Genomic DNA, 19,968 nt, shown 5'->3' on the forward strand with positions numbered 1-19,968 from the left:
TTCTTTTGTTTCATACCTTTAATTGGTCTTTTAGGTGTCCTACTCGTTGAGTAATAGTATCGCCGAGTAAATGGATACTTGCATTTTCATTTTCTGTTTCATATAAAAGTTTTACTAACTTATCCCGTTCGGCGGCTATTCTTTCATATTCATTAAATAACTCTTCGCAATATAATGTGGTCTTTCTTAACTGTTTCTTAAAGGAATCTCTGGATATTTGCATAGAATGCGCGATTTTTTGAAAATGTTCCAATTTATGCTGTATACGTCTGAAAAGAGAAAAAAAGAAAAAATAAATAGTTTAAATATATTATATTTATTTTATTATTTGTAATTTATACTCATTCATCACACTTACTTTAGATGTTTTTCAAAACTTTTATTCAATCCTTTCAATTGATTTCTTTCAATCGTAACTATATCCAGTTGACTTTTATTTTGACCATGGGATTCTTCCAATTCCTTAATACGAGTGGATAGTTTTTCTTTCTCAGTTTCATACTGACGCTTCAATTTATCAAACAATTCTTTACATTCTTCGACTGCAGCATTATGAACATGAACAGGCATTGTTTTTGTATTATCGTTTTGCAACTTTTCATATTCCTTGTGAAGAATATCATATTTTCCTTGAAGATTACTCAATTCAGTCTTAGAAGCAAGACATTCTTCGTGAAGTCTGTTATTGTCAAATGACATTGCCCCCACTTTCTGTTCGTACAACGAATGGATCTCATGTATCTTCTGCTTTTGGTGAGTCGCCTGTTTCGTGTAACACTCGTTCAATTCCTTGAGCAAATCAGCATCCTGGGATATCATCTTGATTTCATCTGTGTACCTGGTACACTGGAAAACTTTTACTAAAATAATTTGTAAGGTGCAGGACAATGTTCTTTTATAAATATAATACCTGTGATTTCAACTTCTCCATTTCATTCTGCATACATTCATTCTCTATGATAACTTCTTTGCATCTAGTACTAAAATTCGCGATGTCTTCTTCGTATCTATTTACAAGCTCCTGTTTCTCCGACAAGCTTTCTTGATAAGCGTCTAAAAGTGGACCTAGCACATGCGTATTCACCGAACCCCAAGATTCCGATACTGTTTTAATGTCATCTGCTGATCTTTTAAAATCTAATATATCATTAACATTTTTAGGTAAAGTATTTTGTCCAGATTCCTTTAATTTATCTTGATATCTTTCAAGCTCTGCGTTCAATCGATATATTACATGCTTAAGAAGCAAAACATCTTCATTTAACTGAACATTTTCAGTCTTACATCTTTGATTAAATGTTAGAAGATTGGAATTGGTTTTCTCTACTTTTTGTAAAACTTCTGTAAATTTCTTGTGATGCATTTGCAACTGATTGTATTCCGTTTCACGTTCTGCTAAAAGAGCACTTACTTTCTCATACTCTTGTTGTAAACTGTCGTGATTTTTCAACAATTTCTGATACTTATTGTAAATTTTTGATATTAAGGAATCTTTTTCTTTTAATTCTGTAATAGTTTCTGAAATTTTATAAAATATTTTCTTGATTGCTCGTTATAAACGAATATTATTTATATCGTAAAATACAAGGTAATTTAATAGTCAGTCAAATTTCTTTTTTATCAATATTCAATTTATTTTTCAACATAGTCTCTTTTTGAAAAGTCGTTAACTTATCAAACTATTCTTGTATATTATTAGCAGGTATTTACCAGGGCTTATATTACAACTTTCTAATTTCATTGTTAATATCCGATTTTCTTCAGCTAATTTATCAAGTTTCTTTTGAATATTATGCTTGCTACCTTTTTTAGGCACTGTGACACCATTGCTGTTTCCATTTTTATCTGTCAATTCTTCAAATTCTCCCTTGACTCTTGAATGGCGTCTACTCCTATGAAACCGTCTGTAACGCAGTGGTTTATGTACTGGTTCCAATTCATTTTCTGTAATTGAAACTTTACGACTGCTGCGCTACGATTACAATAAAATCAAATGTTAGAAAATGTCATTACAATAGGAATCATTTTATTTAAATGAAGAGATAACTTTGTTCAAAAATCTTAGGCATTTAATTTTTTATTTATCTGAAATTCATTGTTATCTATTGATTATACATAAATTTAAAGAGTGCTTGAAACAAAGAATAATTTACAGCAAATGCCATAAATCAATTTTTGCTTGAACTAAAACTATAAATAATGATTAATAAATAAGATGCTTAACATTTTTATTCAAGGCTGTAGATAAATAGTTAAAGCTATTAATGTTCTAGGACTAGTCCTCCAAAAGCATATAAAGAAAATAAAATGAAAAGCAGCAATATATGCAAAGAAAATAAAAAAAATAATGTATAAAGAAAGTAGCATTAAAAAAATAATGAAAAAAGTATGAAAAAAGCAACATTACAAAAATGTGATAAAAATAAATAATATATAATAATATATAATAATATATAATAATATATAATATATAAATAAACTAAGAAATAATAAGAAAGCGAGGTAATATTTGAGACATTTGTATGCACAATCTACCTTTTCTCTATGCCTGTCAACACTGTTGTCGCGACTTGGCATTGCCTGCGATTGCTCCAAACGCATGCACGTAACAGACCGCAGTAGAAAATCTTAGAAAACCATCTGTACATGCGAATTTGACGTTACTGGTACAAACACGTGAGGTTTCGAATCGCATCGATTCGAAACAGGTTCTTTTAGAAAGCTCCTGGTTTGTTTGTGTTTTGATCACAGCCATGACTTTGACCACCATGGCAACCAATACGGCTGGTCATCCCGAAGTTTTTCATAGGTCCGTCAAAATCTCCTGTACACTAGTGCCTGTAAATCTATTTTCGATTTGAGAACTACATAGCTACGTTACTGACGATAGAGAGAAACCTGAGAGATACCGACCTTTTTCGTGTTACCGCCGAAATCGTCGTACACTACCGCCAGTACATCCATTTTCAGTTTAGGAACTACATGACTATGTACATTTTCTGATACTATCGATAAAATTGTATCATCGAAAGTAGATGTGGTTCGTCTCTGTTCTAAATCCTCAGGATATAAAAACGTGTCGATCATCCAGGCATAGAAGGATAGTTTAATGAGTCCTTGAACGAAAAAATTTTAATTTCGCATTCCCTATATATGTAAATAAAAATTATTAAATTTTAATAAACGAAATTAAAAAGCAAGTTAATTTAATGTGAATTTTGTCTTATAATATTAGTTATGTTTCTTTATACAAATTTTCAGTTCGTTTTTATCAAACATAATTATTAGTATGTATCAAAATTTCTGTAGAGATTTTTATAGAGATTTTTAATAAATTCAATCTCTTCTAAACATACAGTGTATCAATTTAAGGTATAATTTAGCAAAAATGAGCTGTAAAGGCTCATTACATACCATTCCCGTCAATTTTATCGGCGGTCCTCTTTTCTTTGTAAAATATACTCATCTATAAAACAAACGAACTACTAATGAATTTAGTAGTTCGTTTTTGCAGGTAAGTATATCTTTAATTTATTTGTTTATTTTTATGTCTAATTATTTTATTGTATTTCGCTAATAAAATTGCAATAACTTTAATTTATTCTTTATTGTATTATCCAATTTAGATAAAAGAAGAGTTACTTAAAAATTACTTTAAAATATTATACAAATTTATTTTTGCTAAGATCTTTTGTAGAAAATATATATCATTATTTTATCTAAATTTTAAGTAACTCTCCTTTTACCTAATTAGATAAAAGAAGAATTATTTAAAAATTACTTTAATATTTTATACAAAATTTATATTTGCTAAAATCTTTAAAAAAAATATATATATATATATATATATAATTATTTTAGAGAATACATATAATTATTTTAGAGAATATATAATTATATTATAGAAATATTTTATAAAATTATTTTATAAAATCGTTTTATATAATTATTTTATAGAATATATACTATTTAATTCATTTTATTTAACAATAATTTAATAATCATTTTTAAATTATTGTCAAATAGAATGATTTAAAAACAAGTAAAAAAGGATTAATTTTGCACAAATAAAAGATAATAGTATTTATCGCAAGGTTGTTCCGCCGGTACCTGATGCCTCTCTCAGACTTCCTCCTCCTCTCAGGATTGGGTTGACATCCTCTCGCACAGAATACTCAAGTAAAACACTCGCAAATAATACTATAATCGCGCGCGGATTTATAAACTTGAGTCCGATAACTTGAACGACACTCCCGAAACAAACGCGCGAGGCGACGAACTGATTGCAGTTCATTCATTTTCAAATCGGCGATGTTAGCTTTTCCATCGTTAGATTTTTACACGAAGAGAACGATTTTACTCAAATATCTAAAAATTTATCTAAATATATCATTCAGATAGATCCATCAAATTTTTAGATACTTGAGAAAAATCGTTTTTCTTCGTGTAAATATTCTCTAGATGAGCCTTCCCACTACGTCAAGGCCACCCGTGAGAGGGAAGATAATCTGAAAAATGTAATATATATAGCTATTATCTATATTACTATACAATTATTATGCAATTATTATGCAATCGGTTAACTTTTAGAAACGAATATCAAATAGACGTCTGCAATTCGTTATCATTGCGAAATAAATTCAGAGCAGATAAAAGGGTCTTGAATCTTTTATTTCTAGATTATGTCTGTAAAGATATAATTAGATTCAATGAAATGGGCTGGAGATTAATAAAAAAGAAAAATTTCTTTTATTATCGATAAATAGTTTCAAAGTTATGTTTAATTTTTAAACGGATCGTATAACGAAAGATGCACAAAAACAAAAAATTAAATTATTAAACTATACCAATTGTGAAAGCAGAAATTGCGTTATTTGCATGAGAATATTCATATTAACATTGCATTTTTATGACTCGTGTGATACTGTTCGTAGATAAGTAGCCCTGTCGCATGCCGTTCTTCTTCACATTGCTAGATATAATAAACGAAATGTTGTATTTTATGAATATTCACATAATACGATTACTAATATGATTAATTATTCATAAAGTACAACGTTTCGTATTATATTTGGCATTCTTCGCGATAAGATTTCAAAAAGTAATGTGAAAAAGAACCGCACGCGACACGACTACGTGCTTGTACGATTCTCGGTAAGAGAATAAATTGCGCGATAACTATGCATAAACATGACGCGCCGCTCCGTGCCACCCCATGCCATCCCCAACCCAAGGTCGCGCGCCAACCGTCTAACTGACGAAATATTAACGCATATTATGAAATAAAATAATATATTCTTTACATTTTTAATGTTCTCCGATTAATGAAATAATTTCTTATATGTATCTATTTTAGCGGCGCGAGTCGTTTAATATAGTACCATAATTATATCGTGATACACCAAGAAACATACATATTTGATGTTCATTTTATAATTTTAAATATTTCGTATCAATTATAATGTGCTGACAAAAAAGCAAGAAGTAAAAGGAAGTTTTTACAAGCGTGATTTTTCTTACATAATTGCTCGCGTGAAATGCTTTTCCTAATATTATATCTCAATTTTTATTGCTCTTTTTTGTGATTTACAATTAAATAAAGATTAACAATATGTACATCCTTTAAATGAAGATAAATGAAAAAAATTTATTTTAAATTATGAAAAACTTTCGACTAAATAGAATAATACGTATAAATAGTATGCACATATATTTAGAGACATGTAATTTAAATATAATTTATCTGTTATTTTTCACGTATCATAAGAATGCGAAGTAACACAAAAATGACAGAATTATATGATTCAAAGTGATAAAAAGCACAATTTGAAATATCTAGCAATCTCATTTTTATACCGTATATATGAGAGCACATAAAAATGTTCATGAGCTATGTATGTGCGTAATGAATCTAAGAAATAAAGCAAAAACTGTGTAATAAAACTTATTAATCTTTAGTACACTCCTTAGTTTTAGGCAATCTTACAATTCGCGTTCATAGATATTTAATTTTTATTAATTAATGCGACATCCGGAACGATTCGTAAAATACATTCATTTCTCTCCGAAATCGCCGAGCGAATGCCGAAGTGATGACGTAGTCAACTACTGCGCTCCCCCATCTGTTTGCCACGCTCCCCCTCCCCTCACTGTTCACCTGTTCATGCCCAATTGTCGCATATGAAAAATATTTACGGTTTATTCAATTATTCATATTTTACATGATTTTGACGGATATCGCTGCGCATTTCGTTTTGCTTTTTGTGGCATCTTTAGGTACAATCCTGTATTACTTGCTAATTCTTTCAAACGTAATTAGTAATTATTTGCGTGGGGTATTTTTGATATTCCAACATTATATCTCAATTTTTATTGTTCTTTTTAATAATTCATTAAATAAAGGTTGATAAAGTAGTTCTATATACATATGTTCTTTATATAAAGATAGAACAAAGACATGCAAATTTTCTTAATATTGTGAAACAATTTGTGCTAAATACAGCTTTGTGTGTGTGTGTGTGTGTGTGTGTGTGTGTGTGTGTGTGTGTGTGTGTGTGTGTGTGTGTGTGTGTGTGTGTGTGGGGGGGCGGGGGCTAAAAGTACCAATCTTGTTAATTTTATTTAATTTTTTAGTTAATAAATTAATTTATTAAGACACTATTATTATTGCAAATTATTCTATGTTGCAGAAATTCTTTAAACTTACGTATGATACGTACGTTTTTAATTATTTAATTATTTACTTATTTAAAATTCATTTAAAATAAAAAATTTATTTAAAATAAAAAATATAAAATAAGTTTCCGAAACTTATTTAAAATATATAATCGTAGGAATCGGTAAAAAACTGATACGATATGTTTATATTGAAACTGAAAATTTACATAAAGAAATACATAACTTCGTAATTTTATAAGATATATTATAAGATAAATATATCTCTTTTACAGCGAAAGTGATATAACTTTGATTATTATTATATTATTACTAATTTCATTTCTCCACCCCGCAACATCCCTTATAAGATAAATATTATATTAAGATAAGACAAAATTCACTAAATTAATCTGTTTGAATTTTCAATTTCGTTTATTAAAATTCAACAATTTTTATTTACATATGTAGGAGATGCGAAATTAAAATTTTTTCGTTCAAGAACCTATTAAACTATCCTTCCTATGATCAACACGCTTCTATATCCTGAGGATTTAGTACAGAGACAAACCACATCTTTCGATGATACGATTTTATCGATAATGTCAGAAAATGTATGTAGTCACGTGGTTTCCAAACTGAAAATGGATGGCGGTTGTATACGGGCGATTTCGATAGCAACAGAAAAAAGGCCAATGTGGCCTCTCTCGTTTTTTTCTGCTGGCGATAAAATCGATAACGCGATTTACATCTCAAAAAAAACAATTTTAATTTAAAAATATAGTTAAACAATTTAATTCAAGAAAATGTATTCAATTTGATTCAAATTTAATTTATCAATATTTACTAAGTGCATACGTTAATATGGATGATGTTTATCTTAAAACTAACTACAAGAATGGATTAATTTACATTTTGGAGCAGATGGAATTTAAAAATAACAAAATATGTTTAATTCAATAATGGATGGATTGTCATTGCTCCTTTGATATTTAACAATGCATAGTGCTTTCTGGCTCACACAGTTAGATGGCAACTGATGGCAAATTAACATTTATTGGCGACCGACCGTCAGTTAGTTAAGCGTCAAGCTAACAGGAACAATTGTAGCGCGAATCAATGAAAGCCCGCGACACACATGTACGCGCGTATGCATATTTCATTCAAGTTCATTCAACGTGGGGCCTGCTGAAAGCCTGCCGTAGACCGGGGACAAGAAGAGGGAATTGCCATTTATAATAAAATTGCTCCAACTATATACCTACACATATGTTCAATTTATTCTTGTACAAACTTACAGTCACGCGATCGCAGAAGCGATACTCACTCGCGGATTTCGTAATTTTGCAAAACTATGCGCAATCCTTACAGAAATTTAATACTGAATGCATTAATTATTAATTTTTAATATTAAAAACGTTAAATAATAACGTTTTTAAATAAGTCAATTTTAGTATTAAATTGGACTTCTATAAGAGATTATATTGGACAATTGAGCTATTTAATTATAATATTTAAAAATTATATCATAAGTAATAATAATAATAATTACGATAATCGAGCGAGAACTGTTCCATTTCTCTTAAAATGCAGAAGATATTCCTTCGAAGAAAAAAATTTTTCTCAGAATTTTTTAGAATTTTCCAGAATTTCTATATAATTTTATAACTTATAAAAAATTTTACAAATTTTTTTATATAAATTGAAACACTTTTCAAAAGTTCTGAAAAAAATCTTTTCTAGAATTCTTTACATATAAAGAAGTGAATTCTAAAACATTCTGAATATTCTGAAATGTTCTAAGACTTTTTATTCTATAATTTCTGAAAAAAATTTGTAAACTCTAAAAAGTTTAAGATTCTTGTTTTTAGAAATTTTCAGATTTATTCATTCAGATTCATTTTAGATTCAAAATATGACAAATTTTTAAAAATATTATGAGATTTTATTACAATTTTTTTCATCGGAAATCAGTTATATGATACATTATTATTTCGTCGAATTCATTAATTTTCATTACTTACAAGATGCACGGAAGTTCTAAATTACAATAATATCAATGAGACTAAATCGCTTATTGACTTCGGCAAAAAGCTTAATTCATTCCTGTACCATGTTTCTATATATTTGCTTGCGATATATATGATGACAACTGCAATGCGGTTCTTCATAAACGACTACCTATTTCTCATATAATGTCACTTTATTATACAATGATTTGACAGCAAATCTGAATTTCAATGTCAAAGAGATATATCTACCTTCGCAAGAGAGAAGGAACAAAATTGGAAGTATGTATGTTTTAAAGGAAAACGTCTTGATTACGCAATGATGACGACAACTGTGGCGTTGTAATAATTTATTCTTGAAATACTGTTAAGTAATACTTGGCCGCAATCGGCTTTTAATTATTTCTATTTCCGATAATTTCAGTACGAGTGCTTTTGTCTCGTCCCGCTCCAGGCGAGATAAAAAGCACTAATTAAAGAATACATTATTTAGAACAACGTGTAAAATCTTTGTGAATATATAACATCTATACACGAACGGAATGTAAAGATAAATGAAAAAATGTTATTTTTAATTAATCATACAATGCATTTTTTCTTTTTTATTGTATATACCTGTAATAATAATGAAACGTTATAGCGTATATTCAATAACGAATTATCCTTTTTACAGTTGGATTTCTCGTGCTGAACCTGGCCTTCTATTTTATAATGTCAAACAGTTTGTTTTATCAAAACTGTAACTATTCTGGATATTTAAAACCTGATAGCATCTATTATGTGTATAATCCTAACTACCCTAATGTTTCTAACGGCCGACAATACTGCAGATGGTTCGCGGAAAGTGCTTTTCGCGTTAGATTAACGTGCGATAATTTCAACATTCCGTGGGTAAGATTTGTGCCTTGTAATAGAATCGAATGTAATTACTGATAGATATTCATTGCCACAATCAACGATTCGTAATTTCACGAAAAGATTAATTTAATTTTCTAAGCTTCGATTAGTTAAAGAAATATTAAAATTAATTATTTTTTACTAATTAAAATTACAAATTTTTACGACAATATTTTTTTAGAATATATTTAGAATATATTTTTTCCGCAGAATTTTAGATGCATCTTGAATAGATTAACTGTATATGTGAATGATTCTGCATCTCAATCTTATTGCGGCAATAAATCATTTAGTATAGAATCGACAGGAAGATTCATAACTATTGAATTATCAACTTCATTTTGGTCATCAGGAATTAAGTTTCTGTGCGAGCTGCAAGCAATCGACGAAACAGATGACAATGATTTTTGTAGATGCGGATGGAAAAAGCCGGTATGCATTAAGTAAAATTATAATGTAAAAAAATTTGATATAAATGTAATAGTTTCTATGAATTTTTTGTTCTAATTTTAATTATACATCATAGACGAAAATAGTGGGAGGTATGGAAACTGGCGTGAATGAATATCCTATGATGGCTGGTCTTGTTGATTCTCTTCAAGCGGAGGTATTTTGCGGAGCGACTATCATATCCGAAAGACATGTATTAACTGCCGCCCATTGTTTAGAGAATGTAGACCCAAATACTGTGGGTGTACTTGTGGGAGATCATGATCTTACCACGGGTAAACATTTTTTTCAAAAACAAATGTTTCTGAAAGAATATTATATTGGCATTACATTTTTATTGATTTATGTAGGAATCTTTTTCTTCCTTCTTCTCTTTTCATTCTACTACTTCTCGATAAATCTTGTCTCACTTTGACAATCTATTATATATATGATCTATTTACAATGTTGATTTGTATTCTTTTAGTAACAATACTGTTCGCCATTTATCATTAGCTAGCACTTTATCATTGATATTTTTTTTGTGTAATTCTGTTGCTTATAACACAATAATAATAATAATAATTATTATTATTATAACAATAATAATAATTATTATTATTATCACTTTAACATTTAAGCGAAGTACAAATTAAATATTTAAGCAATTAAACTATAAAATATAAAAATAAATATCTTTTCTATAAAAAAAATCTTATCTATAAAATGTTCTGAATAATCTTTGTCCGATTATTAAAACGTAATAGATAATTCACGCATTAGATAAAAAATTAAGTACTTCTTTAATTATAATAATTGAATTTTTTTAAATATTCCAGGTGCAGATACAAACGCCTCGCGCCTCTACACTGTATCCAGATTTTACGTACATCCTTTATATAATACTGAAACCCCTGCACAAAATGACATAGCTGTAGTAATGGTGAATTCTGTTATAAGTTTCAGCGAAGAAGTCGGACCAGCTTGTCTTCCTTTTGAGCATCAGTTTGATTCCTTTGCAGGAAGTTATGTGGATTTATTGGGTGAGACAATATTATCATAGCAGCAATTGTTATCTAAATACAATAATTTAACGTGTGTTTTCAAACCTGTATAAGTTTCAATTATTTCGTGTAGGTTGCGCAAACAAATTTTGATCCGTTTATTTTGACCGAAACAGGTTGGGGATTAACAGAATTCTCAGGAATGAAGTCGAGTACTTTGCAAAAAGTTACGGTAACCGTGATCACGAACCGGCAGTGTCGTCAACAGTATCCGGGTATTTCAAATGATCATATATGTACTTATGCGGAGGAAAAAGACGCGTGTCAGGTAACATAGAAAATTTTGCAGAAGTTAAACAGAACAATAGATCATGATAATTAAAATGATATTAAAATAAATCGCTCAAAAAATGACTTTTAATCCAGATAACATGAAATATTCTATGAATATTTTTATAAAAATTCTCTATTACAAATATTCTTAATTATATATTTAAATCAAATCTTCTGTAAATATAATACATATAATATTCTATTCGTAAATATTCATATTCATTTCAAAACGGACATTTGTGAAATAGAAATTCCATAGAATATTTGTAATAGAGAATATATAGAATATTTTATAGAATATTATACAAAATATTCTCTACATACTCATAAAACATTTATAACATTGAAATGCCATTCAGTTTACTACGAATGTACAATGAATATTTGACAGTATTTTTAGTACATTCATGGAATATATAAATGTTTTTAATAAATATTTATAAAATATTCATTGTTGTGTGCTCTCTGGAAATAATTTTGATGCATTTTAATGTCATTATTACTTTTTATTTTGCTTGCAGAAAAAAATGTCATTTCATATTCGTGTTTATAATTTTTCTTTCAGTTTGACAGCGGCGGTCCCGTTCTTTGGCAGAATCCTACAACGAAACGGGAGGTTCTCGTGGGTGTTATCACTGCCGGAATGGGTTGCGGCAGTAATAAAGCAGGAATTAACATGCGTGTCGGCGCATACATAGATTGGATCTTGAGTGTAACACCGAGTAAGTGCATGAAGTGTACAATGCGTCATGTATGCGTTATCGTCTCATTGAGAGAGCATTTATCCTATGATACTTATTTATATCTTCTTACAGGTATCAATTACTGCATGTCCGAATAAGAAGGGTAAACAAAAAATGTACAAAAAGGAATAATTTATTTACAATTTGTTATTTTACATAGATGTTATTCCGACTTATTGCACGTTATTTATATGCAATATGCTTTTATAGATTGTTATATTTTTTTATATGATTATCTCATTTTCATGTAATTTCACGTATTAATTTACACCAGTTAATATAATGCTTTCGGCTTATATAATATTCGACATAACATTAATCTATAGACTCAAATGTATTTATTTTTAACATTGTACGTCAGAATACATTCATTTGCATTGAGATCAAAATGCTACAATCAATATCAATTTAAATTGCATGGTTAATAACAGACAACAGATGTGTCAAAGAATTTCAAGCAAATATTTATAACAATATATTTGACGTATAATTTACACACACCAGTACGAACACTGTGTTCTAAAATAATAGAATTTGTTTATTCATTGGAAAGAATTTGCGGAATGTAAATTGTGTACGGCGATTCATGTACATTTCATTATTTCACCCGAGATATATTTGTGCACGCTTATCAGAACTTTGATTGTCCTTAATAAAGATTTCCATGGTATAAAAGAATCAACATTAACGACTCGTAAACAATGTCTCATTATTAATAAATTCCTGAATGAGGATGTGACGTGAGAGCGTCTATGGGAGGGAATGGTCTATAGTAAGCGACCACTTACACTGACCAATGTAGTATCACATTAACTTACTTGCCATGGCGTAGTATGTACCGAAGATATATATCACGTTCTCTTACTGTGAGAGGTATAGAAATAAAATATGCGATACCAATAAAAATATATATAAATAAAAATATTTTTTTCTGATAAGACTGCAAGAAATGAACTACCGATTTTTTGCCGTAGAAATTGATTCGTGCAAAGTGCTATCATTTAATTTTGCCCACTTATATCAAGATAAATAATATTAAAATCAAGATAAATAATTATATTAAAATGAATAATTTTTATATCTTTCTGATACTATTGTATAATGCTATATTAAAGCTTTTACGAACGTGTATCAGTCAATATTAGTAATAATAGTTTCGTGATCGTAGCATATATTTATTAAATAAATTGATTTCTTTGATATATATCGCGGTACATCCTTGACACAGTTGTTGACCCAATGATAGTATGCAAATAGATATATTCTTCTCATTGTGATGGAATTCTGATATGAAAAATTGTTTGCGAGAAAATATGTTTTTCTTACGGAGAAAGAATTAAACACTTATTGACAAAATCAATTTTATTATAGAATAAAGAACTAAACAGTCTATAATAGATGATTTCATTTTATGTATATTGTTAAACAATAAAGAATTAAATTTGAATTAATTCTTTAATTTAATTTTAATTTAAACAACATTTTATTATTTTTAACTTTCAAATATGTCAAAAAATGTAATATTATTTCAATATAAAACATAATATAATTTAAAAAAAACAATTAAATCAATTCAATTTATTTCAATTGATCTAATAATTAATTTCAAAGCATAAACAGTATTCAGATAATGTGAACTTAGTAAATAATAAACTAATTTTGTCAAATTAATATATTTCTTGAATTAGATTGTTTTATTTTATAAATTAACGATATATTAAAGCAGTTAACAATTAACAATTTATAAGAATAATTCAAATTGGGTACTTAAAATTTGATATTATGAATTTAACAACGACATTATCAATTTGCAATTTGATGAATCGAAAACGTTTTCAACATTTTTGCTTCATTACTTTTTCTAAAAAATTTAAAGTACAACTAAGATACAATTTTCAATGTCAAGTATTAAATATTTCATCGTGAGAATTTCGTGGAGTAGGTCTGTTACCGGTTTAGGGTTCGCATAATCCGGGTTTATTCCCAAGGGATGCGATACTATTCAGAATAGTACAAAAATGCTTTGGACCGTAGAAAGAAGTTGAATGACCATTGTGAGGATGAGCTTGTATAACCACTTTAGTATGCGATGTTAGATGGATGGTAAAGGTAGGAGCACATAGGTACCTATGTCCTTATCTTGCATGCGAAAGATGTGCACAGTAAAATACAAGATCAGCGATCTATTCACCGTGAGTTCTTCACTTCTGACACGTATTACAATTCCTGTGATGGTAAAACGAAATAAAAGCTGAACTCTTGTAAACAGGAAGAAAGGTCGCACGTATCCTGTGCGTCATTCGGTACGAACATCACCGTCATTCGGTCGTCCACCACATTCAGCATGGTGCATTGAACAGCAAGGACATGTATTACTCATTACGTGCACGCGTCATTATATTGTATAACATTGTTGTCCAAATAGTCTTTTTTTTTCTATCGTCAATTCGAATTATTTGCAGCAATAGCGAACGTTGTTAAAGTCTGTACATGACATAAATTATTAACATAAAAATACAGACTATTATTAGAAGGAATTGTAATATATGCTAATACATAACGTCATTAAAATAAATTTTATAAACATGAAGCTACAAATGAAGATTATATATCATTATTTTATTTATTTCAAAAGAATTTAATATCCTCTTTAATCTTATTAAAACAATATGTCTTTAAAAGCGTCTTTAATTTGTATATATATTCCATTATAATGTATTGTAATATTGTATATAATATACACATAATCTGACGAGACTTGTATAATTCAATATATTTCTTCGTTAATACTCTGGCTGTCCGAATTGATTTGTAGACGGACAATTGCTTTCAAGGTTTACATGATATTATGCAAGCACCACTCGCGACATTGGCGTGCCATAATCAGTGCAGGTATATCGGTGAAAAGAAAGATAGGCGATATCTCGGATTTCTAAACGACTCAGTTAAATGCTCAAAAAGCATAATTAAGCACATTTTCTAGAATACTTTTTCAAATATTTTACGTTTCTAAAAGTTTCAATAATTTATATAGTATACACGAAGATCAAAGCTCTACTTAGCGCAGAATCAAAGCAAATATATATTGCAAATATATTGTCGTTATTGTCATGCATCTGACGCAGTTATGAATATACATATATCAATTTTATTAATGTTATTTGATGCAAATCAGGTAAATGGTGATGTATGGAGTAGCCTGATAGTAAAGAACTTGAGAACAAGGTCGAAAGGTTATGCGACCGCTTACATAACTCGAAGCTACTGACTGACCCGCCTCTATGTACATATGTATGTATGTATACAAGCTTGGGCAGGTCTCGTGAAACGTTTTATCGTCTAGAGATAGTAACTATAGCATCGAATGACGTCATGGAATGATCGCGACCGCCTTTAGTCACCGACGTCATGAGCTCGCCAGGAATCTAAAGAATTTTGTTAAGAAGGAATAAAGGGCAAAATATTATTTTTGTTTACAAATATATGAAATACATACAAAAATAGATACAATAAATAAAAGTATATGAGAAGAAAAAATCGGATTTATTTATTTTATTCCTAATCTAAACAGAGAGAGAATACAAGTCATCAAAATGGCTCCAAAATAATTACTAAAAATCACTTCTCAAAACAGTTACGATTTGTTTTAACAAAAAAATTTTTGACATTATTGTAACTTGATTTGTTTGAGTAACTGCGATTTGATTTATTTCAAGATATTTAGAGATATACGTGAATTTCAATTTGTTAAGGATTTACGCCTCGCAATTATCAGAAAGAGAATTGCTTGTTTTTATCAAAGGGGAAATGAAGTGTTTGAGAATTAAGATGCTGAATATAGGAGGGATCCTTAGTTATAAGGACGCTTTCGATCGAAGCGGAAACGGTGACGCGTGGGAAGCTGCGCGTATCTATACTACCTTTTAGTGGAACAACAATCCGATCGATGAGCCGGTTTGTCAGTTTTGAACTACTTACACCATCACCCAGAAAAGACCCGCCAAGTTTAAACGAGCCGTCAAAACGCACGTCATTGAAACGTAAACAACGAAGAAAAACATTTTCATTATCTTAGAGTGCTAAAAGATCAATAGGAATATGCACACAACTAAAAACTATTTGCGATGCGTTTTAATGATGATTTATGACGCAAATTAGCGTATAGCGGTTTCTCTAAATTTACATTGGCGTCTTTAAGGTGCTTCGTTGAGAAAAGGCTAAGATTATCAGGCAAGTTGTTAACAATTGATAAGAATTAATTAAAGATACTTAATCATTTTCAAAATTTATTTCTCTATTAGTATATAATTAAATGTATAATAGGATTATGTCTAAAATTTAAATACTCTGTGCAAAGAAAGAGCGATTTTGCTGAAGTATCCAAAAATTTAGTATCCTACAAATTTGAAATAATTTTATTGGACAGAATAATTACATAGAAAAATCTCTCAAACATAATAAGCAATGATGTAAAAATTTGATATTCTATCAACAACTTTAAGTGTCCTACATATAAAAATTTTGATAATCTGATAAATTTATTTTCAGATCTGTATCTAGCTAAACTTTAAATACTTCAGAAAAACCTTTCCGTGTAAAAGAAAAAAATCTCATTTTAATATCTTAAATATTTCCAATCCATTTTGTGCCATTACGTTTTGTGCCCTATAACTGTTTTATAATATGATAAAATAATAATTAAATGTATAATCGGGATTATATCCATATATTATTTGTATTATTAAAAATTTGAATTTTTCGTGGAAGAAAAAATCACGCTTTGGTATCTGAAATATTTGCATCCCATTTTATGCAAGCGATTACCTCTTCTACTCTATAATATAATAAGATAACAACGCTCGCGCTACCCGGCTCTTCACCGTTTAAAAGGGATCGGTCGACCGGCGTATGCGCATACGTACACAATTACCACGGCCAATCGGGGGACCGGATCACCGGTAGAACGAACCTTCGTCGTATTGTACAGACGTCGATGTCGCTCCAAAGGTTCCCGTTCTGTAGGTCCGTTCCCTCGCGCACATCGTCGCGCACCAGCGTCGGCTCAGTCCGATATCGACGTTCGTACGAGGCGCATTATTCACTGAGCCACCGCGCACGCTGCGAAATTTTACGCGGGCTTCTAGCCGTCTGCGTTTTTCGCAATTTCTACTGACGGAAACGAAGAGTTAGAGCAACGAGACACAATCGAGGAAACGGATACTGAGTACGACGCAGTGGAGTGAGGAGTGGTATACATGGGTACCAAAGGTCTCAGAAGTCTTGCTCTTCAACTATACACGCGTATTCGCAACGACGTCAGTCCGACCCGTCCGAAGATTGCCAAGTTTAAGTAATAAACTGGCAGATAATTATATATTCTCTGATACCAAATTTGAAACAACGATAACAACGACGACGACGACGACGACGACGACGACGACAACGACGGCGGTGACGGCGGCGGCGGCGGCGGTGGCGACAACAACGACGAGAGGAGCAACATTGACGTCGGCGATCACGTCTTCCTCGTGCGCAGAGTTGGGCCGAGGGAGACCAACTATGATTCTGAACTCATGACTTCCACCAACATCGACTCGCAAACGGCAGCGACTTAAAGGAATCTGACTTATGAAACGAGAACAAAGCGGGAAGACTGCGGACGCTGATTTCGACCGAAACTGAAGAGGCGCCGAAGAGAATTTAGGGGCTGACGAGAACTACCCTCTGTGAAAATCGAGCTACTTTAAATCTCAAACATCGTATCTTCACTGCTTCGGGAAACCAAAAATTAGAACCTCTCATCCCTCTTTCTTTCCTCTCTTTCTCTTTCTCTCTTTATCCCTCTTTCGCTCTCTTCTCTCCTTTTCTCTACTGCTCTCCCTCATTTCAGTGTCTCACTTCCGCGCGGAAGATCGATCGATATTTCGTCCCGACGACGGCTATTAACGACACGCGTACTTTCATTCGCTCCCTCTCACACTCCGTTTTTCACGCTACGATTGCTTCCAAACGTTAGATGCGCCAACCCCTTTTGCAACCAACTGGTCGCTTCTTCCATCAATGTCAGATAGCGCGAGTTAAAATCCCGCGTATCCCTCAATCCCGTATCGATATTCTTTGACAGCGAGGACTATAGCACGTGACCCGTTGGTTCCCTCATATCGTCTTTCGTCAGCCGGCGCTCGATTTTTATCGGGTCGCCTACGTGCCACCCACTCCATTTGGCGAATAGGTCCTATCCTATGACGTATCCTTCCTCGCACTTCACGTCCTTACCATCCTGCCGCAGCCTGTTTCTACGCGGCCGCGTATGCGTCCGCAAACAGTCAATAAGGAGTACTATTGGAGCACACACGTATCAAAAAGAAACGAACGGAATTCGGATAAGAAACCATTCCTTTCATCGCCAGGAAGGGATATATGCGTAATATTAAGAAACAAATTGTTGCTGGTTATTTCTCGAGGAGGGAGAGACCGATCTCAATATTTTTTCGGACGCCATAGTGCGGACGCTGGTTAACATTACGAATAAATAGTGAAGAGATAATTACTGTTGATACTGTTGTTATTCTTGTTATATTAACTTTATTGTTATCCCCGTTATTGCTGTACGTTCGTTGCTCATCCGTTCTCGCTGAAGTCGATGAACAGCGTGGCGGTGATAGTGGTAGTGAGGGGTATATGAGCCCGCGAACGGTGTTTCTGCCAAATTTCTCGTATAAAGAAGGAAAGAAAGTGAAGAGAAGGAGACTGGAATTCTTTAAGTCTAGAGATTCTTTAACTTCATACGAAGATCAAACAGTGAGATCGGAATCCGTGTGTACGCAAGGAAAAGGAAATAAACAGGCGGCAGGAAGTGGAGAAGAGAAGCGCGTTGGGGTCGCGCGTCGAGTGAGTTTGGCAAACAAACACGAAGAGTGTGCTGAAGATCTCAATTAAGTACACCACCCGCCGGGAGGAGTGATCGATTCATTGTGTACCCATCGAGACCCACAGGAGAATGGTAGTCGAGACCGGAAGAAATGGGCACGAGCTGGCTCCCTTGAACAATCACCGCCAACCCGGCCACAACGTGACGATCGTGGCGACAGCAACTCAAAATGTTGCTGGTCGAGAAACGAAGGAAGAGAACAGGGCGGCGTGGAGTGGAAAAATGCAATTTTTTCTCAGTATTATCGGATACAGCGTCGGTCTGGGCAATATCTGGAGGTTTCCTTATCTGTGCCAACAGAACGGAGGTGGTAAGTGTTAATGGGGTTCGATATATGAGATTAGACTTTGTTCTATATCGCTGCACTGGATTGCATTAATTTTTCTTTGCTTTCGCCAAATGTATATTTTATTTTAAGCGCAACTAGTATGTTGCATTAGTTCAGCCAAAGAACAAACTTTAATCGCAATGCGCAGGTACAGGCACGATAGAGTAAATTAATATTAAATGTATCATTTTATTAATTGGTGAAAATAAAATCGGACCGTAAGTTGAATGAAGAAATAACAAATTATAACAATTGGAATTTCGTAAATATAAAACAAATATTATTTTAACGTTTATGCTTGCTTGTTATTATTAATAAGCTATATGTTTTTATTTTTACGACCTTCGTGCAGCAGGCGATATGGGGTATTCTTGAATCATATGCGTGTCAACGGATAGCTAGATAAACTCTCCAGTTTCCCATGTATACAAGCATATACCTATGTTTACATACATTATATATATATATATATAATATATATAATTATATGTATATATATATATATATATATATATATATTATATGTATATATATATATATATATATATATATATATGTATATGTATATATAGTATATATAGTATATATGTATATATATATAGTATATATATATATATATATATATACTCTTCTAGTGTGA

At 31.3% G+C, this 19,968-nt stretch overlaps 3 protein-coding genes across 3 annotated transcripts in view; 2 read left to right on the forward strand and 1 right to left on the reverse strand.

Moving 5' to 3' along the window:
* LOC105625908 (centrosomal protein of 89 kDa) overlaps positions 1–2,601 on the reverse strand; it is a 3,262-nt gene extending 661 nt beyond the window's left edge. The window contains exons 1-5 of the mRNA XM_012207218.1: positions 2,536–2,601; positions 1,711–1,972; positions 911–1,518; positions 359–846; positions 17–269 (exon numbers count right to left, since the gene is read on the reverse strand). Of these exons, the coding sequence (XP_012062608.1) occupies positions 17–269; positions 359–846; positions 911–1,518; positions 1,711–1,972; positions 2,536–2,601 (1,677 nt within the window). The remainder of the gene's footprint in view (positions 1–16; positions 270–358; positions 847–910; positions 1,519–1,710; positions 1,973–2,535) is intronic.
* Positions 2,602–2,753: 152 nt separating this feature from the next.
* On the forward strand, positions 2,754–12,167 carry LOC105626129 (venom serine protease 34-like). The gene is made up of 8 exons (XM_012207440.1): positions 2,754–2,826; positions 9,337–9,554; positions 9,771–9,992; positions 10,087–10,285; positions 10,829–11,032; positions 11,170–11,321; positions 11,892–12,048; positions 12,142–12,167. Exons 1-8 carry the CDS (start codon positions 2,754–2,756, stop codon positions 12,165–12,167), a joined length of 1,251 nt encoding a protein of 416 aa, XP_012062830.1.
* Positions 12,168–19,069: 6,902 nt separating this feature from the next.
* LOC105625909 (sodium- and chloride-dependent transporter XTRP3) overlaps positions 19,070–19,968 on the forward strand; it is a 13,399-nt gene continuing 12,500 nt past the window's right edge. Inside the window, exon 1 of the mRNA XM_012207219.1 lies at positions 19,070–19,310. Within this exon, the coding sequence (XP_012062609.1) occupies positions 19,070–19,310 (241 nt within the window). The remainder of the gene's footprint in view (positions 19,311–19,968) is intronic.

The sequence above is a fragment of the Atta cephalotes genome (genome assembly GCF_000143395.1).
Source record: "Atta cephalotes unplaced genomic scaffold scaffold00004, whole genome shotgun sequence".
NCBI lineage: Eukaryota > Metazoa > Arthropoda > Insecta > Hymenoptera > Formicidae > Atta > Atta cephalotes.

What these genes read in the sequence shown, in the direction of transcription:
- LOC105626129 (XM_012207440.1), top strand. Translation starts at nt 2,754, where the DNA reads ATGACTTTGACCACCATGGCAACCAATACGGCTGGTCATCCCGAAGTT. An exon ending in ATAATTTCAACATTCCGTGG is followed by an intron (nt 9,555 to 9,770) that starts GTAAGATTTGTG and finishes TTTTTTCCGCAG; the next exon opens with AATTTTAGATGCATCTTGAA. An exon ending in GATGCGGATGGAAAAAGCCG is followed by an intron (nt 9,993 to 10,086) that starts GTATGCATTAAG and finishes TATACATCATAG; the next exon opens with ACGAAAATAGTGGGAGGTAT.